Source organism: Chelmon rostratus, chromosome 15 (genome assembly GCF_017976325.1).
Source record: "Chelmon rostratus isolate fCheRos1 chromosome 15, fCheRos1.pri, whole genome shotgun sequence".
In the NCBI taxonomy this organism is placed as follows: Eukaryota; Metazoa; Chordata; class Actinopteri; order Chaetodontiformes; family Chaetodontidae; genus Chelmon; species Chelmon rostratus.
Genome location: NC_055672.1, coordinates 26,282,209 through 26,309,596, shown reverse-complemented (window position 1 = coordinate 26,309,596; position 27,388 = coordinate 26,282,209). Strand labels below are relative to the sequence as shown.

The 27,388-nt window shown below is 41.6% G+C and overlaps 3 protein-coding genes across 3 annotated transcripts; 2 read left to right on the top strand and 1 right to left on the bottom strand.

The window, feature by feature from the left end:
- Positions 1-249: 249 nt before the first annotated feature.
- On the top strand, positions 250-5,645 carry LOC121618615 (jnk1/mapk8 associated membrane protein). The gene is made up of 7 exons (XM_041954139.1): positions 250-358; positions 1,019-1,098; positions 2,192-2,346; positions 2,606-2,812; positions 2,953-3,134; positions 3,260-3,336; positions 3,697-5,645. The coding sequence occupies exons 1-7, from the start codon at positions 355-357 to the stop codon at positions 3,913-3,915; spliced, it is 924 nt and encodes a 307-aa protein (XP_041810073.1). The 5' UTR covers positions 250-354; the 3' UTR covers positions 3,916-5,645.
- A 991-nt stretch (positions 5,646-6,636) lies between these two features.
- Positions 6,637-11,868, bottom strand: fam241a (family with sequence similarity 241 member A). The gene is made up of 2 exons (XM_041954113.1): positions 11,619-11,868; positions 6,637-9,875 (listed from the first exon to the last, which is right to left on the bottom strand). The coding sequence occupies exons 1-2, from the start codon at positions 11,766-11,768 to the stop codon at positions 9,579-9,581; spliced, it is 447 nt and encodes a 148-aa protein (XP_041810047.1). The 5' UTR covers positions 11,769-11,868; the 3' UTR covers positions 6,637-9,578.
- A 3,252-nt stretch (positions 11,869-15,120) lies between these two features.
- On the top strand, positions 15,121-20,208 carry lrit3b (leucine-rich repeat, immunoglobulin-like and transmembrane domains 3b). Its single transcript, XM_041953163.1, has 6 exons — positions 15,121-15,246; positions 17,002-17,376; positions 17,475-17,560; positions 18,631-18,924; positions 19,013-19,075; positions 19,745-20,208. Exons 1-6 carry the CDS (start codon positions 15,137-15,139, stop codon positions 20,206-20,208), a joined length of 1,392 nt encoding a protein of 463 aa, XP_041809097.1. The 5' UTR covers positions 15,121-15,136.
- Positions 20,209-27,388: the final 7,180 nt, after the last annotated feature.

Sequence of the window (27,388 nt, the reverse complement as noted above, 5' to 3'; positions counted from 1 at the left end):
TAAATTAACTGTTCTGTGAAGATCATACCATCTGTATTTCTGTATAAAATCCCTAAAAACAAGGAAATTCAGAAGACATCTCTTTGTGTACAAGATTTTCAGATGATTTGCATACATGTTAATATGTTTATTTTTCGTAAATTAATTAATTTATGTTAGTTACAGTTCTGAGATATAGGCCTGCTCCCTTTGCTGTTGCTGGTGCTGTGACGTTGTGATTGTGTCAAAAAAGGCGTTAAATGAACTTCCTGCTTGTGTTACCTTGTTTCCGTCCGCATCCGGTTTCCTGACTCAATGAAAATACGGCAGCACTGAGACGAGAAAACCTTGTTTTTAATCACTAGTTTGCCCACGATGGGTAAGTTAAAGTTGCGCTTCATTGTCACTTTTCATTTGATGATACTCAGCTCGTTAAGATAGTTTGACCGCCGCTTCGCACACAATAGTGTGGTTTTACTAGCTAGCTTAGCCGTGAACTAGCTAACAACATCCCGCTGCGGTTGCTATAACGTACGAGCCTCAGTGATTCAGTCGGAAGCGTCTCCTAAATTAAATAAAGCGACAGCGGTGTTCAGGGCAGTTTAAACAGCGACCACTGAAGCTGATACTGTTGCAGCTGCGGAAATCTCTACAGTTTTCTGGCTTGTGGTTGACTCGAGCTAACGCTAACATTGCGCCTTGTCCCTGAAAGCTTGAAATAGCTGCCTTATACAAATGAACCACCTATCGTAAACACAGATTGCGTGGAGCAGGTGGAGGAGAAGAGCTTGAAAAACACCACACACCACATTATAGCCTGTATATTAGTTATCAGAAACCAGTGTTGACCTGAACAGCTAAATGCCACCAACGTTATCTGTCAGTGAGAAACGTTCCTGCTGCTCGGCTCTGCTGACATGCTTTGAAACGTGGACCCGCTTACAGTGATTATGATCAAGAAATCCTACAAGACAATGACCGTGCTACAGACTGTTGACCGGTGTTGACTGCTGTCTAAGGTGTGTGTCTGTCCTTGCAGCTGTGGCCATGAGTTCGACGTGTCCAGGCCTGTACTGTGGCAGGATGATGGTGAACGGATCAGTGGAGGGAGACTGTGGTGTGAGTATTAAACACCAGTGTGCTGACTGCTGGAGTGGCCAGTGAGTGTATGTATGGAGTCTCTGTTGACAGCTTGTCTTGGCATTTTTGTGCCTGAGTTATGATAAAAAATGCTCAACAGTGTCATTGTTGGGATTTGGGGATGCTGAGAGACGGCTCTACAATGGAGTGAAGCGGAATAAGCAGCATGAGAGCCCAGACAGGTTTCATTAGATTTATTCATCTAAATGATTTTTTTTGAAGTGAAACTGAACATAAACACCCAAACTGTGTAGTGGATTATATTCAGCCAATCAACAGGCTTATCCTGCAGTGTTAGGTGCCTCAGACCTCAGTGCTCTTAACAGACATCATAACATATATAAGTTGGTATCAGTCCTGAAGCTCTGGTATTCTATAGGCAGTATAAAACTTGGAATCATACCTGACCTAATTCTGCATCACTGTTTGTCTGAAAGGGGAATTTGGACAACCTGAAGCCCTGTTCTCCTGGGAGTACTTCTGAGGAATTCTGTCTTTTATATTAAATGTGGAGGTTGTCAGTGATATCAATCCCATGCAAATCTGTAATTTGTAAAGTAAAAGTTTTAAAAATGAGCTACCACATTCTGCCAGTCATGTGATAATATTAGTCTGTGAAACGGCATCTCAGTGATTTGGGGCCATGTTTTGTTTTGTTATCTCTGTGCCTTTTTTCTGTCTCTTTCCAGGGGCAAGCCCCTCCACCCCCATATGGCTTTAAGAGCCCATATTCCGTGGCCTCTGGCACATTCTAATGCCACTAGTCCATCATACACACTGATCTTAATTATTGCATATTTTAATGAGGTTGCCTGCCTGATTGTAAATATGTAGTGAATTATTGTAAAGGAGAAGTAGGTTTCATGTACGTTTAAGCCCTTAAATAGCTATTCATATTTAAAACCACACCTATTCCTGACTGATCACACCATTTGTAATTAATGTGCAATGTGGAAAAACAGGGAAACAAGGGAATTATGAGAAAGTGGAAAGAATGAAGTGTGGCTTTTGTGCTTGCAGTGAGTTTTTGTGGGCTGTCCCTAATCATAGCCATTTCTGTCTGTCCTGCCAGGTCTGTCCTCGTGGAGAGCGGACCAACCTCCAGAAGGTGTGTGAGCGCTGCACCGAGTCCCCTGAGCTCTACGACTGGCTCTATCTGGGCTTCATGGCCATGTTACCACTAGTGCTGCACTGGTTCTTCATCGAGTGGTACTCTGGAAAGAAGAGGTGGGGCCACACAGGACTACACACACACACACACACACACACTCAGACTCTCTCTCTGAGCTGAGCTAACGCTCATTTCTGCTTCTGTCAGTCTGAGCTTCCTGCTGCTCTACAACATGTTGCCAAAATTCTGCTTTGTCTTATTCATCACATCGGTTTTGTTTGTGCTTCCTGTAATATTCTTCATATTTCACATCCGAGATGTGTTGCTGTGTGCTCAGGTCACTTCTGTGTTAAAGAATGTGATCTTTGCGTTCAGTTCCAGTGCTCTGCTGCAGCACATCACAGCCATGCTGGAGTGCAGCGTGTCAGCCGTGGTCACCCTGCTGGTCACAGAGCCGGTGGGGATGCTCAGTATCCGTTCCTGTCGAGTCCAGATGCTGTCCGACTGGTACACAATGCTGTACAACCCCAGTCCAGACTACATCAACACATTACACTGCACCCAGGAGGCCGTCTATCCACTGTGAGTACTGACAGCAACAGGGGTTTCTGAGAGTTTCTTCTCTGCAGCTGCAAATATGCGCTCTCTGGGTGATTGTGATTTGCCGTAGATCAACACTCTTTGTCTGCGACCAAATTCTCTCTTGTTTTTCTCTTCTTCAGCTACACCATTGTGTTGATCTACTATGCATTCTGCTTGGTGCTCATGATGCTGCTGCGCCCTCTGTTGGTGAAGAAGATAGCATGCGGCCTGGGCAAATCTGACCGCTTCAAGAGCATCTACGCTGCGCTGTACTTCTTCCCCATCCTCACTGTGCTGCAGGCTGTGGGAGGAGGGCTGCTATGTGAGTATCCACAGGCCTCACATCCAGTGCTTTCATCATTCCTTCAGGAGTATGGTTTGAATGTCTGATTGTGTATGTTGACCAGTGCAGCTGTGAGTCTTAGTTTGTTTGTTTGTTTGTTTCAGACTATGCCTTTCCTTACATCATACTGGTCCTGTCTCTGGTCACACTGGCTGTTTACATGTCTGCCTCTGAGATACAGGTAACAACACACACACAGACACACACAAACACACAGACACACACACACACACACACACACACACGTGTGTGTGCATGTGGGTGGGTTTGTAGTAAGTTGCAGATGAGAGAAACATTCTTATCGTTTGTAATTTTCAGGCAGTCACTTTTACCTTGAAAGTTGTTCAAAGTCACTGAGGAGTTCTTGAGTTTGATGTGATGTAATGAAAGAGCTATACAGTGTTTTAAATGTGCCATTGGAGTGATTGTAGACTTTTCAGTGTCCGATCATGATTCATTTCTACATTAATTTATGTTAAAACGTTTTTATCTATTTATTCTAACCTTTCTCTCTCTGCATGCTCACCCTCCGCAACCACAGTCATTTAAGAACCTGGTCGCTAAGAAGAAGCGTCTGGTCGTCCTGTTCAGCCACTGGCTGCTCCACGCGTACGGCATCATCTCTATCTCCCGACTGGACAAGCTGGAGCAGGACCTGCCGCTGTTGGCCCTCGTGCCTGGGCCCGCCCTGTTCTACATAGCGACAGCCAAGTTCACGGAGCCCAGCCGCATCCTGTCAGAGGGCGGCAACGGACACTGAGCTCCTCCACTGACAAATCCAACATGTGGAACATTCACTAAACAGCTACAATCAGACCCGTCAGCTTCTTGCAGTAAACCATCAGTAGACTGACCACACAGTGACAACATCATAGGGTGTTCTGCATGGCTCGGCGTGTTATTCCACTTTGGGAAGGAACTTCATGATCAAGATCAACTGCAAATGCTGTGCAAGTACATTAACAGTTCAAGTCAGACAGTAAGTGATAAATACTATTCCATTCATGGTTTGTAAACAGGACCGATGGGTCAGTTTAGCATACAGACCTTCCTGAGAGAGTATGACGTCATGGAAACTAGCTCTTCGCTCTTTGTTTGCACAGTCCAAGTTGAGAACTGCTCACATAATTGTTTCAATAGTTCATGTTAGTGTGGATGCAGCTACTGTTTCCGTACAATCTAAGGAGATGAAGCTAGCCTTCGTTTTTTCATTCATTCTGCCACAGCCCATAAAAATAATGCTAAATGTCTTTAAACGATCCCTTCAGTTTGACCAAGAGTTCAAAACCCACAGGATTCAGTTTCCACTGACGCTAAACAGACCAGGCCTTCTGTCCACTTAATGATAAACATGAGGTTGAAGCAGCTAACAAGATGCTCTGTTTCTTGATCTACATCAGGATAGCAGCTGGAAATGACTTCAGCTGGATGATTTGTACAAATCTTTACATTTTAAAAGTTTCATCGAATTTCTTTTCTTTTTTTTATTTTAATACTCAGTGACATGTTTGTATTTTTCCTGTGTTGTACAAAGAGATAAGAGGAGAGCCCGGATAGGAAATAAGACATAACCTTTTTACGATGCGGGCAGAATATCTTTTCATCCAGATGGTTAGAGGAGTTTTGCTGTAGTCGGTGGTACAGCTGTGGATTTCTCTTTCCCACTAACACATATAATAATATATGAGTCACAAGTTGGGTTATAGGTGAGAGGAATCCTGCTGAGAGTTGAAGCTGCTGATGTACTGTATATGTATATTGTTGTAAATAAATGTATGTTTGTAAATAGTAGTGTATTTGGTATCAGTAAAATTTGCGACATGCACTCAAGCTTAAATTACAAATGAATGTTTCACTATATTTAAAGTTCAGTTTAACTCTTGGCTCGCGCTGTCATTGAATCTGCAGTGAACCTTGTCCGTGTGAGCTCAGACCTCACGCATGTGAGTCACCTTAACAAGTCTCTTGGACATATACAGGATGTGCTGTCCGAGTCGACACAGGGTCTCCTGAATGCAGAGATGTTGATCACGTCTGCTCCATCAGTCCGTGTTCCAGAGTTGAGGAGTTGCAGTCAGCTAAGTCAACCAGAGAACTCTTGAAACACTTTTTTTTTTTTTTGCTTTTGCTTGTATAAATCCAGTCTGTTTCGTGGGTTTTCGGCACTTTCTGTTATGGAATGTATTTCATGGTTTGTAGAGTATTTCATTTCTCATGTGAAGCATATTGCAGGACATGTAATGCACTGTAAATCAGTGAGATGATATTTATTCTGAACCTGCCTTCCTCCCATTTACCCACATCCCTCCTTCTCTTCCTTATTTTCTTTGCCTCTCTTATGAATTCTTGAACTTTTGGATCAAAAGGCAATATTTAAGAAATAGTCTGACAGAATGTGTTCGTGACTATTTCTTGTTTTCGTTGTGACTGTGTTATGAGTCTGTTCCAAATATAACTGCAAGAAATAAAGAACCTTTTCTTGCCATGTGATCATGCAGCATGTTTTGGATTGTGTATGTGACCTACAGGAAGTGGAAACAATACAGGCGACGCAACACTACTGTGTTCCTGCTGTTGTGATGGCACACTGACCGAAAGTAAATGCACAAAATGGTAAAGCACAAGGCTGCTTTGTAGTTTCATTTGCAGGCTCTTGTCTGAAGGAAAAGGATTTTTTTTTATCAAGACTGTCAAATTGTTGATCACCCCTGTTGGCATTCAAGGAGGTTGATAAATTAACAGCAGACCAGTACCGTTAACAGTAATTGGTAGGTGATAATGGTAAAGTTCTAACCTCTGATGCCTGGGCTTGGATGCTGTTGTACTCCAGGTTTTATGCCGTCACTGATAAACACTGTTTTGATTGGGCTTGCATGGTTGGTTTTAGCTAGCGGCATGGCTCTGGGGGTGGTGATGTCTCGACTGGTCCTTCGGTCCAGAGTGAGTTAGTTGGAGTTAGAGTTAGTGTAGTTTGTCGTTTGAACACTAACATTTTTGAAATGCACTTGCCTCCTTAGTATGGATTTTATACACTTTGACTGAAACACTATCGGAAATTTGCCATAAACCAAAATATACATTAAAAGGATTTTTGCAGCGATTCATCTTACAGACTATTTGTGAGGCAAGTACCATGCTAGGAAATCATAGTGCTGATCAGTGTTTGAACCCTTGATTCACTGTGGTTGATTATACAAATCTTGCAAGAGCAGAGTTTACCAATTAATTTGTATCACAAATAAATGGAAACGCAATTCGATGCGTGAAAGACGGGAAAAACTGAGACACTACAGAATGTTTGGAAAAAGGTTAGAAGTGATATGAAGCATTTGTGGTTTTTGTAAAACAGGACACATTGTGGTCTGTGGTGTGGTCAGTGCACAGACTGTAAATAACAAAAGGGCATTTGTGACAAATGACCTCATCTTAATGGATCACACTGCTATAAAACTCAGTGACAGCCACAGAACATTTTTAGGAAGGGTCACTTTTAATCAGAAACATAGCAATACATTGTGACTCAATATGTCTTTTGTAGGTCTGCATAAAACTCTGTGGAAACACCTTATAAACAATAATTTATGTTCAAAATAATTGATGACGGTTTCTTAAAACAAGGACAAATGCAACATGGCTACAGTCAGTCATTGGTGAACATACTGTACATCACCATCAGTGGTGACGTTTCCATTGGACACCTTTTCTACTCAGTAGTAAACTTAAAAATCCATGTGATGACTACAGCTCTGTTCCTCTACCACAGTGTGTGGTCATTTAACATGGACACCTGCACATTCGAATAATCTTCCAGCAAAATGTGCAATAATAACAGAAGAGTAAAACATGTTTGACTGTAAAAGCTACCTGAGACTACCAGAACAATTCAGGTCAAATCAATAATAATCTACCTTTAGATTACCACATACTGTTAGATATTTATTTGGTAGGTGGGGTGCTGTAACAGACATTTCTAATAAGAATCCCTCTGTATTCCCTCTGTAGCATTTAGCATCAGATTGAATGTTTTGGAGAAAACAATGCTCCAAAAATGTTTTATTTTTTTTAAGATGTCAATGGTGATCATATATGCCTCAGCTCTGGGCAACTAATTAATTGTGTTGAGGGAACTTACTTCTCTTTAACAAAAAGCTTTGATCATCCATCCACACCATCTAAGCACTGTCAGTGAATGTAAACAGCAAACACAAAAAGAAGTTGCATATGCAGGTGACTCGAGACGGGGTTGTTCTCATCTACTTGAGTTTGCAGTGTGAACGTTCAGCTTTGCATTAATGTGTTTGTGATTGTGGACATACTTCTCATTTAATCACCTGAGCGTGAGACGGCTGTCAGAAGATACGTAAACATCAGCGGATTTTGAGTATGACGTCAATCTGATATGAATATTAGAAAGAAAGAGGGATTTACTATGGATTTCCTCTACTAATGTCGTTAGGACAGACAGGTTAAGACAATTGTTTAACCTACAGTAAATAAAAACACAAAATGAAAGTGTTTCACAATCTATCTACTGTGATATTATGGTATTTATATTGTACCAGTATGATGACCAGCTCAATGCATTAATAAACTTTGTGAATGAACTCAGCGTAACACTCCAGTGTAGTTGTGCGGGGCAACAATGTCACACAGTCACACTGCAGCTCTGCCACATTAGCAGAGACAAACTGGAAAACTATACACAGACACACACACACTGCATCCAGTAAGAAAGTTTAGTTTTGTCACTCAACAACACAACAGGACAAACAACAAGAACTGACACACCAACATGACTGTATCTGTTGAACACACTTGGTTTCTGAAACTAAATAAGAGTTTTATCCCAAGTTATCAATTTCCTATCTTTCCATGAATGTGAGAAATCATTAATAACAGACTTAACATTTCTGTCAGTTCCCCAGTTCTGTCAGAGGGGTTCCCCCTCTATCTCCTGGACATGCACTGATGTGCATTTTCAGGGCTGATAACAATAACTGATAATTATCTGTATTATCTAGTAGAGAGTAAGTTAATAGAGCAAGCAGAGGCACCAAGACGCATAAAGCAGAGAGAAATTCAGAGAGGCAAGGTCGCTAACTTATTCAGAACCGATTCTCATTCATGAACCAGGTTTTGCAGATGACATCCTTCTCCACAGCTATTGTAATTACTGGATGTAATTACCAGCTGAAATTCCACTACTGGAACAATAACAGCAATTTCATTTTCTCATTTGTCAGCCATCAACACAGTGTGCATTGCTAGTGTAGAAGAAAATAGTTTTACTTTTATCTTTCCTTTATATTGCCTTTGTATTGCTATTTGTGTATCCTGATTGAAGTGTCTGCCCTTCTATATGACAGTGACAGGAATTAACAGAGCTCTGTGATTAAATCTTTGTCCCTGTGAGGAGTCACACATTTACTATCACAGGAACCTAGCTTGCTACTCAGCCACTCTTCTTTTTGGTCCTTTTTAGCTTTTTCTTTAATCATTACAATAGTAATCTGAGTAACACTGAAGTGTAATCTATGTTGTCCAGGAAGCCCAGCAATCAATTTGTCTTTTGCTTTAAAACAATTTTGTATTGAATTTCTGTAAATCTACTCAGACTTGTGAGTCGGGTCTCTCAGACAGCTTCCCCCCTGGGGTGAGCCCAAGCCGACTGTTTCCTGTAACCTGTATTGAATCCTGACCAGCACCTTCTCCGGCAGACTGAATTCTACAGCCTTGTTGTGAACTTCTGTCTCCACTTTGTAGTGAACAAAACTCACCTGAACCAGCCACAGAACTGGTTTCAGAAGTTGTTTTTCTTCCACACTAGTATCAATCACAAACTAAACATTTAATGGTAAGGTTTCACAAGAACATAACATGTAATGTAATGTACAGCTGACATACTGCTTTACATTCACACACTTTCTTATGATGGATTATTGGAGTAATATTACTGCTGTGCTTGCACATCACATCAATTTACTGTATGATAGCTTCTTTTTAGTGAACATTCGACACAGAGACGTGTGCAGTTGTTTTTGTGAGTTCTGGCACTCCTGGGCCTTCACTCTGTAGCCTCTGATTCAAACTGAAACAAGCCATATCCCAACAATATCCCTGATCAATACCATTAAGTGATAACAAGAACAGCCAAGGCAGCAGGACAGCAACACTCCTTTGGCTGAGGCAGAAGAAGCTCCAAACAATCCTGAAGACTGGACCCACCTTTGGATTTACTCTAAACAAGCTTTAAACAATTTCTAGAAACCTGCTAAGCCACCATCCCTACAGAATAGTACAGCCCAGAATAGTACAGCATGGACCCACTGCAGACTCCAGTCCAAACAGGCATTAGCATGAGTCCCGCAAGTGTAAGCACTAACCAAGGAAAACAGCAGGCTCCACCCTGATCAGCAGCTCTCATTACTTCTGCATGTAGATAATGATGATGCACAGAGTTCCCACGAGTCCCAGGGCCTGGATCCCCAGGAACCAGAGCAGCAGCCAGAAGAAGACAATCACTACTGGCTCCACTATCTTGTCCCCAAAGTACATCTGGCTGAAGCCCATCCCCCGCAGACACTTGTTGAGCATCCCAAACAGAGTCCCCATCCGCTCACAGTCATCCAGCTGAGGCTCCCTGGTGGTGGGGTCGTCCACATGGGGCCACCGGGTGCTGGGATCGCTGGGAGGTCGAGTTCGAATCCGGCTGCCATCGACCTGTGGACGGGTTACAAATACACATGAACACACAGTGGCAGTGAAGAGCATCCCACACAAGCATTTGATCCTAAAATCCCCATCAGTAATGAGCAGAGCTGCACCTGTTCATGTTCCTCTGTAATTAATCACGCTCCAGTTTGCTTTGTTTTAACCTGTTAAGCCCTTTAGACCTGATTTTGTTTAGACTTTAATGTTGTTCAGGTGTTTATTAAACTTCATGTCCACATTGTAGGAGCAGCATACAAGGACAAACAAAACAAATTAAGCTTGCAGGACGTGTGAGCCTGCTGTTGCCTGCTGTCATTTACTGTAAAGAGAGGCTCCTGCAGCCCAAGGTGATGAACTCTAATTGCATGTGTTATTTCACCAACTTGTACAGAACAGCACAAGTCAGAAAACAGTAATTACAGTGAGTATCAGCTCCTTTAACATTGCCCAGCATGCCCTGTAAAAAAATAAACATTGTGCCGGTTTCCTCACTCCGTGCACTAACTGGAAGCAACATCACTATACACTTTATTATTAATAAAGTTATTAATTTTATTAACTGTATGTATGCAAATGGAATTGACGAGTATGAATGTGTCCCAAACAGCCTGTGCAGTTTCTTTATTTTCATGACACCTAATCCTATCATCCTTAATCTGGGCAGGTATATTGATGATGTGACATGTAACTGAATCAGTAATCTCATGGCATCATATAATCGCATTCATTGTTTAATGCTTTACTTACTTACAGAACTAGAGAGCATTCTTAGACATAGCCCAACTAAAAAATAACGAATCCTAAATCAAACTTGCAAAATAGAGGAATAATGACAAACCTGGGAACTATAGGAACATAATAAATGATCCAATTATCCAATATTTCAAACAGTTTTTTTGTAAAAAAAACAAACAAAAAAAAAAACAACAAAAAAAAAAACAGGCTAACACTCATGCAGACTTGTGATGTTTGGTGTTTAGAGTCTGAACTCCCATTGTGATAACACTGAAGGCACAATGACCTCCAAATAGTCGTTAAGGCCTTACTACTGTAGGTGACGCAAGGTAAGGACTGTCAATAGCTTCCACAGTGAACAAACTCAACTTGATAACACACTCATTTGGGAGGATACCTTCCAACTTGGTTAAACACACTGACAGCAGTATTCAGTACTACTGAAGTCAGGAAAAGGCCTAGCCCTGATACACGAGGGTCTCTCTTGTGAAGAGAACACACACCAAACTACACTGACAAAGTGTCCCATTTAAAGTTGTTGTGCTGCCCCGACACACATACATAAATAACCTCAGGGTGGGGCATGGCTTGAGAGGTTTGAAAGCCATCAATCACTTCGGTGTGTATAAGCTACTGTAATGTAGTGTTTGCATTACATCAGGCAGCTCTTCCCCTTTGATAATAAACATGTAACCACGTTTATATCGGGCTCATATATATCCTGGCTTGAATACTTGCCCCTGCTCATTCTTAACATTCATGCGTTACCGTATCGCTTCTGCCGCTTAGAAAAACATTCAAGTAGCAGACTTTTGACAGGGGTTTGGCTCATATGCGCTGGTCTGTTAGGATAACCGCTGACTGAAATTGGTAAAACCGAGCTAAAAGTAAACACACTGACAGGCGTTTTCACTATCCGACGCAGTGGAACCACTCCCGAGTCTTGGAAATCAGGGCGAGTGTTAGCATGACAACTAATAAAAGGCTACAGCTAGCTTGCTCGTGCACTTGCTTTACCAGGTGTCGCTGGTGGTGCGATGCGGTCTGCCTTGCTCCGTGGACAGGCTGAGGACTATGCCATCTTCTCTGGCTGTCTGACGGCGGCTCTTCAAATTCACGTCGACGAAAAACATACTGGTCGTTTACAGGCGGCGTTGCAGCGGACATTTCACATCTAGTCCACTGACACTAACTTTCAGGAATCAAAACATGCGAGTGAACTGTTTCATAGCCCAATTCCAACGTCCGCGCGCGAGTGCCCGTCAAATTCGCGAGATTAGCGGTGGCTGCGAGCCGCGGGAAGGCGGATTTGGACGTCAAGCCGCGCCCACTTCCAGTACGTGCAATGCTGCGTTCAAAACAGGTGGGAACTTTGGCCGCTTGCCAACGTCTGGTTTATTTAACTGGCTGCATTTATGTCAGCTGTGAACTGTTGGATGTCGTTCTAGCATGTGTTTTGAGGTGTGCGTTATCGTTTTAAACGTTTATGAAGTCGTTAACAGGGTGTGAATACACTGTATTCACTTTTTTTTAATCAAGCTTGTCCTTTTTTTTAAATCACACAAATGTTGTCATGAGTCATTATGGAGAAAGATTGTTGATATTTATATCTCTCCTTCACAATGCAAGACCACCTCACCTTAGCACATCAGACTTACTGTCTCCCTCGCCCCCCTCCCCCTAAGTGCTTACATATGGGTTATTGGTTAGGGTCTATGATTGACTTTGAGCACCTCCCTGAGAGCATGTAGGCCTATGTTCTTAAGGTGGATTGGGTAATGTTGTTTAGAAGCATTTTTGTTACATTTGTTGAAATAATCTTTACTTATTGACAGCGATCAATAAATTAAGTGCTCTGACTAAAAAAGGAATCTGGTATCTGTGGCTGTTACAGGCTGCGCAAAGTGATTTAGCCAAGCAGGACATGTTCTCTAATCAACATCAATGATGTGATCAATCAATCATCTCAGCCCTCTGACATCATCAGTTGCTGCTGTGCCTCGTGCAGGTTGGTCCTAGACTATAAAGACTGAAAAAGAATGACTTGATGAAGCACAGAGGAATTTTGAAAGAAGCACAGCAGCAGCACACTTGTGGGAGGGCTGTGATTGGTTAATCACATTGTTGGTCTAGGAACTCTGTGTTGATGTTGATTCAGGAACATGTCCTACGTGTCTAAGTCGCCAGATACCAGATTTCTTCTTTTTTTTTTTTTAACAGAATAGCAGCTCACCTTTCAGGTGTACTGTCACATTCTGCCCTGCTCATTTTTCTGTTTCATCTCATTCATTCATTGTTTCCTGGTTTATTTTGTGATACCCTCCTCTCCTTCTTCTTTTGATCCTTGCTTCCCTCACCATCGCATCAACCTTTTGTACATGGCTTTTTTGCAATAAAATGACTAAACTGCACCAGCTCTGACCTGTAAAACATTTGGGTCCTAACCCTTGTCCTATCCCTGCTGTAACAAACGTTACATCAACAGCTTTTCATCGTCTGTGGAAATGTACAGCTGCATCTCCTGCCGTGGCCCTGCCAGACATGCACTGCAACTTCTATTATGATTGGCTATACTACCATTATTATTCGATCAATGGTGCCGTTCGCATATACTCTCTGCTATTTATATGTTAATACATCACATCCATAAATATATCACATGCCCACACGTCATTTTATTTCTCCCTTAATGTTCCAACTGGCCAGTTTCAAATCAACTATATTGGTCATGTTATAACTGAGATGCCATACATCTTATGTGCACTATACATTATAGAAGTTATTAAGGGGATGATCCAGTGTGACGGTGAAGTCGTTCAAACACAAAAACTTTGGACATGAGAGAACAAACTATACAAACCCAGCCAAATCAAAGAAAAATGCAAACCAATACATCAACGCACCATCACAGTATACTCATAATACCTCCTCATAGGCATTTTAGTGGGGAGTAATAAGGTTTAAATGTGTCTTTGTCAACTCCTACTGGAAAGCAGCTCTCACAGCAGATGGACCTATCAGGGGAGTGGAGAGTACCTCTGCCCACACCAGCAGGTAAAACAAGCAACATACAAAGCAGAAATAAGTCAGTTCAGTAAACACGTGGCAATACAAATGACAAATATTAAAAACTGAGAAGAAGCAGCCCAGCATGTGTTTGCCTCACTTTTCATGCACTGAGGTCAGTTCTCCTCCTCTGGGATCTTCCTCTCGATTAACTCTGATGCTTCCTGCAGTGAGTCGAATCGACGATATGTTCTGCAGTACGTGATCTTGTAGTTTTTGCATTTCTTCTTGGAGAGCCTTGATTTGTTGTCTGAATGTGTCAGTGGTGCTCAGGTGTGCAGTGACCTGACCTTCAGCCTCGTCCATACGGGAACTTATGTTCTAATTTTCCCTTCTGTTCTTCCACAGTGGCCTTAATTTCTCTTGTGTAAGGAAGCTCAATGTGGGCTCACTATTTATTTTTTCTTGTTAACCACCCCATGTTCCTATAACCCTTTCCACAGTATTGTGTACCCTAACAGCAAATAGATTGTGATCTTATCCTGCAGATCAGTGTGATCCTTCCCCTTGGTAATCTAATACTGATGTCATTATTTTTTTGTTCATAAAGCTGGTTTTATTTAGCTTGCTGTCTGTGGCTAGTGGGTGTCGCACTAACAGCTCCACTTATAAAAAGCAACAAAACAACATTAAAAGTCACTGGGGGTCCCATATTGGCCGGAGCATCAGGACCAGTGGTCCGACACCGAAATGCTACCCTTCCCCAGTTTTGCTTTATCTCATCTTGTGATAATCTTATTATAAAAGCATAAGAAAATGCATCATATTGAGCATATATCAACTGTATCAACACAGGGCCCTTCAATAACACATGACACATTGTGAATCAGCACATTACCAAACAAATGTACAATTAACTTAACGCAAAGTACGCACAGACACTTCTGGTCACGCTTTACTTGATTTGTAATATCTGATCAATAGGCCATTAGTGTGTTCAGAAACGCATTGGAGCATCAAACTGTTTTATTAACCTTTACAGTATTTCCACTTTCAACCTAACATGACAGATATTCCAGTTTCTTTCCTGAATGCGTCATATTAGTCCAATAAAGATCTTCCAGAATTGGCTGAAACATTGAAACAATACATTGTTAAAGGCATTTTTGTGTAGCTCTCAGATAATTAGTTACTGGAAAATACTGTTCAGACCACCTTTCAGATGGTAAATCAGACTAAATACACTGATGCCTTAGACTGTTGTGTGGTGTGTTATGTTCAATATGAAATACTCATGGTATGGGGACCAGTTGTCCTCAGTGCCCAAAAAGGCTTGGACTGGCCCTGATGTTGTGATTTGTTATACTGACAGTGAGGCGTGGGATTACATGCCACTTGTAAGCAGCGTAATCCCAGCTAATCTGGGATTCAGTTTCACTCTGCTCTGTGGACACAACCTCAGACTGGAGAGGACTGGGAATATGGAGATACAAAGGGCCTGTCTCAGTGCAGGGTTTGTCTAATGAAGGATGTATCTGCTGATCCTCGCTCATATCTTGCAGTCCTCCCTGTTGGCGGTCCACTCCTGTCCAGCTTTATGTGCCTGCACAAATGGGAACAGTGGAATGGCAGAGCTCAGGTGTAGTGAAGCCGACTTCATTCTGTGTGTTTGTGTGTGCAAGTGACTTGTTTCTATATGAGTATAACTCATTATAGCTTGTTATATTTGGAGAATTATCTTGTTATTGAAGCTCTATTGGAACCAGTAAAGTGGTGCTAATGCAACAAATGCTACATTCATAATAGTTAGCTATAGCTAAATATTTTGGCTTTGCTTCGTCTCCAGTGATAAAATATTGCATAAGAAAGGTGAAATCGTTGGGTCTGCTTCATGCATATTAGCTTACACTGTTCAGTTAATAGTGTATAACATGCACAGGGATAGGATTGCAGAAATGTTGCAGCCAAATTCAATACATGCTAACAAAAAAATCATCATTCCAACAATCATGCACTTGTTGAACATTGTACAGTGTTGTTATATAATGTCATATACTGATTTTGAGTTATCCAGCAGCAAAAGCAAAAGATTCCATCAATGACCGCACATTTACATGCTGAGGCTGGACGGTGCCTCCAGAAATATTATAGCTGACATTTTCACCCACTGACCGTAAAAAGTGAATACATTTTACAAGTTTGGAAAATAACAAAAAACAATGAATAAAGTGAGTGAAAAGTGATTCAGTAGTAAATAGAAACAACAAAAGTTTTTTTTGTAAATGTCTTACAAGGATATTTTCTAAAGCCATATAATTAAAATTAAAATATGCATTGTTTCAAGAATCAGAAAAGAATAATGATTATTTTGTACTGGAATAAAATCTTTAACCATCATATTTAAACAGGCAATAGACAAGTTTTTTTGCTTCAGCATATCACTATGAAATGAATGTTGATTGGCTATAGAATAATAATGAAGAAGGCCAGAGTGCTTCACTTCTTTCCTAAGTCTGCTTCCAGTCATCAGCACCTCAGTACGAGCCCTTTGTGTTTTACTTTTCTATTATAGAATAATGACACCATCTGGGTTTAGACTGGCTCCCTATCAGCCTCGCTTTGAATATGCAGATTTGTGTGGCATCGGGTATGAAAATAAAGACTGACTGGTGATCCAGTCCTGCTGGCACCATTTCTGTGCCAACCGGTCTGTTCATTGTCTGTTTCCACTCTGCTTAACTTTTTTTTTTTTTAGGTTTTTAGATATTTTCCACAATAGGCGTATACAGTAAATGCATATTATCTTTGTTTGGTTTTAAATTTATTAGTTGAAGGAGTTTTGTGGAGTTTTTACCACTAGTGGTGCTGTAGTGCTATTGATTGCAGTAATGTGGTGTAAACGTATGCAGCCTAGAGAGAGCCACTGAAATAATTAGACTCTTACAGAATTTAATAAATTAATGAATAGACCAATTATAAAATAATTGAGATGATGCATTTTAAAACTCTAAGTTAGAATATACATTGATATATTATATATATACAGTAAAAGAATATATTCGACAATTGATACTTCTATTCCTCAAAGGCCTTTATAAGGCCTTAAATATATCACTTGTTTTGGTCAGAAAAGAAAACTACAATTGTGACAGAACTGTGTTTTTACAATGAGATAACTCTTCATCGTACTTACAATGAATTTATTATAAGTATTTACTCAAAAGCTTCCATACAAATTTGTTTCATCAGGTAAACAGATTGGTGTTCAAGTATTTACACTGATGGTAACATTTTGTGTCATCTTTTCAGAATATAAAGCAAAAACATGATCAACTCGAGTGAATAGGTCCATTCAGAAAATACAGCATATATGTGTTTATGTTTAACATTCCAGGTTGGTGCAGTGTGGTGACCCTGGAATCTCAGCTGTTCCCGTTAATGTCCCACCTGACACAGTCAAACTGCGACTAGAGAAGACCTCGATCTCCAGGGTGCCCCGTGCAGCCTTCTTCAACCTGTCAGAGCTGCGCTTCCTGTGGCTGACCTACAACTCCATCACATCCATCCACCCCAGCAGCTTTGTCAACCTGAAGACCCTACGGGAGCTACGTCTAGATGGAAACCTCCTGACATCTTTCCCCTGGGAGGGGCTCAGGGACATGCCCCGCCTCCAGACTCTTGGTCTCCACAACAACCGTCTGTCCAGCCTCCCAGCCCATGCTTCCCTCTTTCTCCCCAACATCACCTACCTCGACCTGTCCAGCAACAGGTATGTCCAGCAGGTACCACAGAACCATCTGGTTTAATGATGCAGATCAGAAAATAGTTAGATTTGAGTCAGTAATAACTTCTCTCCTCCCCTCTCAGGCTGACTATATTACCTGCTGAGCTGCTGGACCTTTGGTTTCCTCTCCCAGGACAACAGGACGGACCACTTCAAAGAAGAATTTTGGGTACACTATATTTTAAAGCAATAGAATGCATTACATTATACTCTATTGCTGTCTAAAGCAGCTACACTTGCTTTAGACAGCAATAGAATGCATTACATCATACTCTATTGCTGTCTAAAGCAGCTACACTTGCTTTAGATCAGAAAAGACATAAAGATGGCTAATATGTAAATTTCTATAAGCCAAATAGGGCTTTACTCAAGTAAGGCCAAGTGAACGCCCATGTTGAACTGTTGCTTATAGAGCTAATTGGTTTACTTATCCATGTAAGCTAAGATTAGCAGTCTGTTTCTTTTAAGATTTGTTGTTTTACCTTAATGTTTGCAACATTACACTGAATGTATGTTGTCAAATGGACTTCTGAAGTCAGCTCTTTGACCGGTCAAGCCCATCAATACCATTCTGAGAAGCACTGGTTAGTAGGCACCATGAATTGGCTTCATCATTCACACAGGGAGTCAGGAGTCAGCAGGGATGCTGGTGGGCAGTTAGACTGGGGGGTGCTGAGAGAAAGTCTATATAACGATGTCATACTCATACAGTCCTGGTTTTTGTATTAATTTGAATGACCAGGATCATTTGTATCGAACAGTTCTTAAGACTACTTTACACTTTGAATGTTTTACAAGACAACAGACAGCAAACATACTGTTTGTCAAAGCAACTGCAGCAACTTCAGTCTGCAGTGTAGTTCATACACTTCAATGATAAACCTCCTGGGAGTTGATTTGATGATGTTTGCAAATTATTTCATGAAAAGTCTGCCAAGCCTCCAGATTTTAGAGCGCTCGGCACTAAATTTCATTCTTTTTTGGGGCTCTGATATATCCAACTTGCCAAAGTGTCTGAAAAGCAAACGTATAGATGCCCCACATGGACAGTCAACAGACATCACTGTTACCGCTTTCAGTTACGTCGTTGGAAGAAAGTAGTTCAAGGAACAACTACTGAAATAAATTATTGTGTACAACTGAAACCTGCCATTAAGACCACGTCACTGTCTCCAAAGGGATGTTCACTCAATTATCAAACATGAGATGTAAACAAGTCAAATTGTCCTGGATACCCAGGTCTCCATGACAACCCCTGGTTGTGTGACTGCCAGATCTCCATGGTGATGTCCTTGTCCATGTCTCTTGGGAGTCCTGTAGTTCTCATGGACCAGCTGCTCATATGCAGCAGGTCTCTGGGTCAGTCAGGGATGCTGCTGACCCAGGCTGAGCTGTCCCGTTGTATGAGGCCTTCGGTCCAGCCTGCAGCCACCAGAGTCATCTCTCCACTGGGCAGCAACGTCATCCTCCGCTGTGATGCCACCGGCTACCCTACACCGACCCTGACCTGGATCAAAACGGCAGCCTACACTGGTAAGCAATTCAGGGTCACTGTCCGGTGATAAAGTCACTAACATCTGAGCATCAGCCAAGTCATGTTGTAATTTGGCTCTCTGTGCAGACTGTTGCCGCCAAGAAGACATCTTTCAGAAGTCAGACCAGTTACCCAGGAATTTGGAGAGTTGTAAGTGGTGCTATGAGGTCTGAAATCTGATACTCATGTCATGGCACTTCTATGGCCAAACAAACTGAGAACCCAAAATGGCATTATATATAGATGTTTACATTCACTTATTTCCTTAGTTTCCTCTGTTACATATCTATCACACTTTTCTCTGACTGTAAACACATTGAAACCGTTTAGCTATGATTCAGTGTTACGCAGTCAATCTGCAGCCACTGAGAGACAGTGACCATCAAAATACCTCCTAATCACCCTGTGTCATGACCAACCCAGGTCAGGTGCAAGTTTTTATCTGACCAGAATACAAAGATAAAATTCTGAAGAGCTGGCTTCATTGATTTGCAGATTTTCATTGTGTTAACAGAGAATTAGTTCTCCATCAGCGTGCTCCTCACTGCTTGGATTCTTTGAGAGGTCCCTCAAAGAGCAAGGCTTTTACCAGCACATCCAACTGTAAAACCATGTCATACAATTTCAATTCCTTTGACTTAAGCCTCTCTGAATGATTATTCTTGTTGGTCTGGCATACATAGGCATGAAATAGGCAAAAATGTTGCTTCAGGTTGGGTTAGAGTCTGAGATTGGGAGTGCCACTTGGTTTTAGTTGAGTCTGGTCCTTAACTCCAAGCTATACTTCGAGAAAATAATGTGCACCTCTCTATGTTCCAGTTATGCAGGAATCTCCTCGAGTGGGTGCTCGCTGGTCGATAATCAGCCTGAATGGGTTATCATACAAGGATGCTGGTGAATATCGCTGCCAGGCGCGAAACATGGCAGGAATATCTGAAGCCCCAATTAAACTGAAGGTGGTGGGAGTCACGCGACTATCCCGTCCTCCAAAGAGGAAGTTCCAAAAGACTCCACCCAAATCCTCATCATCAAAATACAGGAAGCCTAACAAGACTGTAACGACTACCGTTTCACTAAAGGAGAATCAGATACTCCAAAACGTCACACCACCATCCACGAACAAGACCCAGACTAGCCCTAATCTCACGTCCAAAGTGTTCCTCGTAGACAGAAGACGCAGAATTTTTCCAGATGCAAAGAAAAAGACCCAGACATCCATCAAGTCTGCACCTGAGCCCAGAGAAAACTCTGCAACGGCTCTGCTGCCAGAAACACTTGTATGAGACAGACTGAAGTTGATCAGGGTCAGTTTCTGGGTTTGCTTCAACCAGCAGGTGGGATCGTAAATCAAAGTCCATTGTTGTGAACATCTAGTTTCAGTGTCCGGGCTTTTTTCGGGTCATAAAACGGTGACACAGAAACTTGGATGTGGCGTCTCTGAAAACTATAGTTTTCTGAATGGATGCTTTGAAACCTGAAGGTTGGGTTCACAGCAGACGTCTCAAATTACCAGCCTGTGGGTCAGATCCAGCCCACAGGATAAGGTTTACAGGGCATGTTTACAGCTTATTGTGAGTCACTTTTTTTCTGGTTTGACTGTATTTATATGTGAAGTCTGGTCAATGGAATATCTAGATAACTTTCCAAGTTTAAAAGTGCAGTAAAAAAATGTAGTAAAGAGGTCTGTTACTTCATGCTTCGTTTTTCCTCCTTTGGTTTGTTTATATATGCAAAAAGGCTCCACTGCTGACAGTTTAATTGTCTACACTTGCCAAAGAAACGTCAGTTTGTCAAGGTCAGCCATTGGAGAATTAGACACGTGTGGTAAACATGATTATTTGTTAGAAAGAAACTCTAAGAAAGAAAAGAATTAGACAAGAGAGCTTCATGGAAAAGAGACTATACTTTCTTTTTCTTTTAGTTTCTCTTTCTTTCCTGCTTAATTCTTCTTCCTCTACAATATCACCTCCCTGGTACATGAGTGTGTTTCTCCGCTTGCCCAGAACAGCTGCATCCTGAGCCCTACAGAACACACTGAAGGCATCTAGCAAAGAAAGAAACCTGCTTCATGTGCAACATCTAGCACCACAGAAGTGAGGACTGTAGCTACCTGTGAATTCAACAAACATCTGACGAACGCTGCTGTTGTGTTTCTAGTTACAATCCAGTCAAGTGGGGGAGAGGGAAGACCTCATTCATCCTGCTGCCTGCTGACAGTGAGATTAATTTAATTTTTAAATCAACTTTTATTTGTCTTTTCGTTCACTGTATAAATTCATAATTCATGACATTAACACAAGACACACTAATTGACAGGTGTTGAAGTTACATCAGCATATGTCCAAAGTGTAATAGTCCCTCTGCTACAGAGCAGAGAACCACCCCATAACCCCACATCGCCAGCTCTGTAAAAACTGAAATCAACCATCAGTCTGGACTTCACCATTTTCACAAAAACAGGAACCACATCAACATTCAAAGCTTCCTCCACCTTCCTCCTCCGGCTCACATACACCGTCATCTTTGCCTGTCCTAAAACAAAGTTCAGTACCTGACCTGCTTCATAAAAACTCCACATCTACTGAAGATGGTTTCCAGCACTCTGAGAAGCAGTGAAACACTGTCTCTCTGTGGCTGTGACGGGGACATTTGTCCTCTACAGCAGTGTTGATCACAGAGGTGAAGTAGTTCACTGCTACAGCACCATGTAGGATCCTCCACTGCAAGTCTCCATGTTTCCCTGCTAGAGGAGGTTTGTACAAAGACCTCCATGCAGGCCTGAATGCAGGATTTAAGATCCAGTAAGTCCTCCACAGGGTGTCACTACACCTTTCCAGTTTACTCTGGTTCAAAGACTATCAGTTTATACAGTCTTCCCTGTGGCATCCTCCAAAGAAATACCTACAGTTGACAAGCTCGAGTAAAGGACCAGAACACTTTTTTAAAACAGGAAACACTCTGATGACAGGAAATAGGTCAGCACAGAAGTCATTTAACAGAGAACTTTTGTGTCCTGTCAGCTGATGTCTCCAGTGTTGCAGCAGCTGGTTGATGACTCGTGTTCATCTTATTCCCAGCCGGGCAGCCAGTCCAGCAGGGTTGTCCAACCCAGGTCCAGTTAGCTCCACCACCTGGCCCTGAGTGGAAAGTCCTGCAGTGTGAAGCGTTCTGGACAGAGAGAGAGAGAGAGGGAGAGAGAGAGAGAGAGAGAGAGAGAGAGAGAGAGAGAGAGGGAGAGAGAGAGAAGCCAGGCCAAGACAAAATATAATTCATAGCTTTATCTGTTGGTCCCGATTCAATCATTGTTTTCAGGGATTCATTCATTATTGCATGTATTCATGTATTTGTATTTGTAAGTTCATTGAATTGATAAAGGACTTAATAACGTGGTTTGTGTGTATTATTACAGTCACTGTTTAGGAACCTAAGCCGCCTCCCATCGTTGAATGGTGTTGGCGAATTTAATGCTAGTTAAAATCTGTTACTCCACATTAACACTGATCGAGCCATGTGTTTTCTTCAATGGTTGATGTCGGTATTTATGGAGCAGGGTGGCCAACGGTCAGTGTTTAAACCTGTATCATGTTGTTGTTTCTTGAATCTGATATAATACAATCATCAATAGTCTCTGTTTGCTTAAGTAGATCTGCACTAATTAATGTCCACAGGTCATCAAAAAACTAAACTTTGGAAAAAAAATTAATGAAACATAAATAAATAAATACATTTTTAGTGCACTTAGCATCTTAACAGCAACAACTCAATAGCTCCATATTTTGGTGCCCTATATTAATATATTCATGCTGCATCATATAATCTTCTAGTGGGTTGCAAAATAGAAAATAAAATTGGATTTTTATGTCTTATATTTAGCCAAAAAAAGGGTTTAGTTTTCATCACAGCCACCAGAGACAAAGGGCTGCTCTCCAGGAATACAGTCTCAATGGCATGAAACACATTCACACACACACACACACACACACACATGCAGCCTAGCCAGTGGTCCTCTTGTAATTTGAATTTGAGACTTTCAAATTCGAGCTAGAAAGTACAAATGTGGCCAAGCTGTTTCACCGTTCTCTCTCTCTGAATCCAGATGTTGCAGGAGCAAGAGATAGCCTGTTACGTCAAAAACAATTTACAGTATTCATCATGAGTTTACACGGAAATGTAACATGACCAGTAGGTGGCGCCAGGAGATACAAGATGATAACTCACTGAGACACTGAGACACTGACCTCAAGGCCTCCCTCCCAACCTCAACAACCACATACACTCCATCTTTTACTGCTGGCAAAAACAACAACAGAAAAGTTAGGGAGACTCAAATGATCCCAGGTGGGTTCAAACCTGTGTGCACAGCCTCTGAGTGCACATTTTATTTTCTCTCTATTTGTCTTTAAGCCACACAGATACCTCAGGGTGGGCTGGTAGCTTCCAGTTCAACACAATCAGTCAGCCAAAAACGATGCCAATGCTAAAATACCTTTTAAGTTAATGCTCAGTGGTTGTGGTTGATCTCTGACTGGAACACCAACCATTTGCTCTCATGTTTCTACTTTTGGCTTTAGAGAAATGTTTGGAAATACAGATGAATGATGATGAATATGACAGAGAGCTTTTGTTTATTATTCCCAAAGCAGCACCACAAGCTTCCTCTGGGATGGGTTCCACAAACTCCACCTCCCAGTCTGCTCTGATCCGAATCATGGGAGAGTCTGTAAAGCACAACATATTGTGGGAAGCGGTGTCCAAAATGTAACAGTAATGTTTTTAATGCAGAACGTGATCTTCCAAAACCTAACCAAGGGGTTTTCATGCCTAAACCTCAGCAAACTGCAGCTGTTTCACAATGTTACCAATGTGAGGTCAAAGATGCCTTCCATGGCCACATATAACCTATTCAGACATGAATACAACAAGGTATGAGGAATTGTAACAGTGTAGTGAAGAAATTGCATAATACAGGATTGCATTCCATAGCATGTGAAAAATTGAATTTCTAAATTTGATTATCTGATTTTAACTTGTTTGTTTTAAATACTGCAAGTGAGCAGTTGTTGATAGCTGTTCAGTTTGTTGTTGAGAAAAATGCAATGCATGGTGGTTAATCTGCAGACTGCACATTGTTGATGACTCACTCCTTTACCCTCAAAGGGTCAGCTCACAAAGTTCCTTGAGTTTCTCCAGAGAAACAGAGGAACATTTGTCATAGCTGCAGGAATTACCTCTGACTACCATAGACAACAAGTTACTTCAACTCCTTCACCCGATCCCACTCCATTCAACTGCAAACCAGCTCGGAAGCATGTAACAACCCAGTGAAACCAGCAAAAGAGGGCTGGGAGGAAAAGCCAGAGCTGCTCACAGAGTCTGTGATAAGGCACGACCTCAGAGGACAACACCTGCTTAATTATAGTGCAGAAAATGCAGACATAGCTTTCATGGAACAGATCATTTGGCACACTGTCCATTTTCATGAAACTCTTAGCTGGATACCTCCGGCTGATGGCTGCGGAGGCTTTCGACGGTGCTTCTTCATTGTAGATTTGCGGTGAGTTCACATTTTAAAGAAGCACTTCAGTATTTTGGGAAATGTGCTTACTTGTTAAGCAGAGAGTTGGTGTCAGGGTATGGTTAGCTTAGCCTGGATTAAAGACTGGAGGGAGCTAGCAAACAGCTAGCCTGACTCTGTGCAAAGTGAAAAATACACTCCTAACACGTTCAACGCTCACAATTTACTCTCGTTCGTTTAACATAACAGGAAGCAGAAATATAACAACTACAGTTTGTGTTGGGGTGAGTTTTTGTCTGCACTTCTACCTGCATGCTGAGATCATGTAAAATGAACATTTTCATTTTCATTGTTAAGATATTATGACATAATGTAATGGGTGTTTACGTGTCCCAGGACCAGCTTCCATTATGAAATAGTTTCCCCTCAGCCTGCCATCATCGTCATCATTTACTGGCAAGTTGAACATTGCTGGGTGTGACATTAGATCTGATCACTAGGTTTTATGTCTTGTCTCTAACGCTGATGTTTAGTTGTTGAATGTGACTTTCGACATAAGTCTCTAAATGAGTCTGTGACAGTTGTTTGATGTTGTTTATCTCTCTCACGCCAATGTTTAGTAGAGATCAAGAAGGATGAGCCACAAACTTTATGAGCGTCTTATCTCTATGATCCTTGCAAACACAATAAAGATACAATATGAGGATGAAGCTCAGGGTCAGGCCGGTTACATAAACTGGTCTGTCGAAACTCCTTTGACTATTCAACTTCTGTAGAAGCAAAACAATATGTTGTACTAGGCATCACCCCTAGTTGCTGCTGTGGTCAAACGGTGGACAGAACCAACCCTGATTCTCAAGATGTTGGGACGATGTGTAAAACATAAATTATACATCTTGTGATAATTTGCTAATCCGTTTTTGACATATACTCAAATGAAAACAGTACAAAGACAATATATTTAATGTTTTACCTCATCAGTTATTCTGCTTTCTATCCAGTATTAATGACCTGCCACTATCATCACCACCAGTGACACTATGCTTCAACAAGTGCTTGTTGGATGGTCAAACAGGGTCTGAAAAACATCACCCCCACACCTTTTCAATGTCAGAATCGGGGGGGGGGGGGGGGGGGGGGGGGCACTGCAGCACGTGCCTGTTCTGAACAAGTGTCATCACCATTTGCTTGTCAAGCATAAACACCCAGAAAGGCTCCAGATAACAGGTCCAGACGAGCTGAATCTGACTCTCGACATAAGTCTCTAAATGAGTCCGTGACAGGTGTTTCATGTTGTTTATCTCTCTCACGCTGATGATCAGTAGAGATAATGAAGGATGAGCTCCACATTTATGAACGTCTTATCTCTGTTAGTCTTGCAAACACAATAAAGCGACAATATGAGGATGAAGCTCAGGGTCAGGCCGGTTACATAAACTGGTCAGTTGAAACTCCTTTGACTGTTCAACTTCTGTAGAAGCAAATCAAAAACATTTAAAGCCCTGGCATCACCCCTAGTTGCTGCTGTGGTCGTGTGTTGGACAGAACCACAGCACGTTGACACATTTGCTATTTTCAAAGCCTTAACTGAAGAATTATTGGGGCTAAGAATTTGAAGTTTGTCCCTTGGGTGAAACTCAAGGAAAGAACACAGACTCATTAAAGTCACAAGGGATGATCCTCTTGGCATCGTGAATGTTCATGACCATCTGCCTATTAAAGGAAACAAGAAATGACTGCAAAAACATAATGAAAGCAGATGCTTTCAAACAGGCCTCACTAACCTCTTTTGAGAAAATGATGTGAATCACTCGCCAAGGCACAGCCCCCACATCTCAACCCCAGTGAACACCAGTGGGAGATGCTGGAGTGATGTGTTGGGGAACATCGTTTAATCCAGGGGCACTTTATAAATACAAATAAAGCAACTTAGAAATACAAAAAACTGTGGACAGCAATGAGTTTTTTCTGATAAAAAAAAACTAATAGTAAAATAGTAGACTAACACGCCCCTCCAGGTGATCTGACCTTCATGGTAGACGTTACTCAGAACCTCTCAGAGCTGAACCTCAAGCCCCAGCAGTTTCTTAGCTCTCTGCAACAACTGCAAGAACTAAAGCCTCCTATCACAAGTGATTAATGAATGTGGTATCAGCCAATGAGCCTGACAACCTACAACATGAAGTCATTCAGCACAGTGCTTGGCTACATAATGTTTACCTCCTTTGTAGTTGTAGTAGTTAATTGATCTGATTGGCTAATGTCCGCCCCTGATAGACAGTGAAAGACAGATGGCTCATTCAATTACTTGCCAAGTATTTCTTGAAAGCACCTGCCCTTTTCCAAACAGTTTGCAAGAACAACTTCCAAGATATGATAAGATAGGATAATAAGATAAGACTTTATTAATCCCCAGTTGGGGGAAACTCGGGTGTTACAGTCAGCAGACAAACGCAGTAGGGAAAAAATAACAGCAGAATAGAGAAATACTAAATAAAAATTGACTATATATATGTATGGTTTGTTACACAGATCCATCTGGGCAGCCATTTTGCAAATCTATTTAGTGTCCAAAATGTGAAGGATTTATCCAGTGGGGAGCATCAATATGCTCAGTAAATGTTTCTGTGTAGAAGTGGGAATTTTGGCTTTAGGATGGCTTGGATGAAAGGCCAGAGGGTCGACAGAGTAACGTGGGATCATCCTCTGGACACCATGAATATCCACAATAAATGCCATGCTCATCTTGAAATATATTGCTTTGGACAAAGTTGTCGGACAGACAAGCACCTTCAGGCCCTGCTGCTACTGAAATGAGCAAAAATGAATATACTTAACCCCACAACTGTGGCTTAACACAGTACGGACATTGTTCTTCTGCTCCCCAGTCGATCTGTTGCAATCGCTGCTATTGAGTCACAAAGAGCAAATGTAACATTTGGCGCAGT

Bases quoted from the DNA above. Each gene is read 5' to 3' on its own strand.
- fam241a (XM_041954113.1), bottom strand. From the start codon at position 11,768: ATGTCCGCTGCAACGCCGCCTGTAAACGACCAGTATGTTTTTCGTCGA. The intron at 9,876-11,618 runs GTAAAGCAAGTG...ACCCGTCCACAG, and splicing joins CGCACCACCAGCGACACCTG to GTCGATGGCAGCCGGATTCG.
- lrit3b (XM_041953163.1), top strand. From the start codon at position 15,137: ATGTATCTGCTGATCCTCGCTCATATCTTGCAGTCCTCCCTGTTGGCG. The intron at 17,377-17,474 runs GTATGTCCAGCA...CTCCCCTCTCAG, and splicing joins CTCGACCTGTCCAGCAACAG to GCTGACTATATTACCTGCTG. The intron at 17,561-18,630 runs GTACACTATATT...CTGGATACCCAG, and splicing joins ACTTCAAAGAAGAATTTTGG to GTCTCCATGACAACCCCTGG.
- LOC121618615 (XM_041954139.1), top strand. The intron at 1,099-2,191 runs GTGAGTATTAAA...CTGTCCTGCCAG, and splicing joins CAGTGGAGGGAGACTGTGGT to GTCTGTCCTCGTGGAGAGCG. The intron at 2,813-2,952 runs GTGAGTACTGAC...TCTCTTCTTCAG, and splicing joins CAGGAGGCCGTCTATCCACT to CTACACCATTGTGTTGATCT.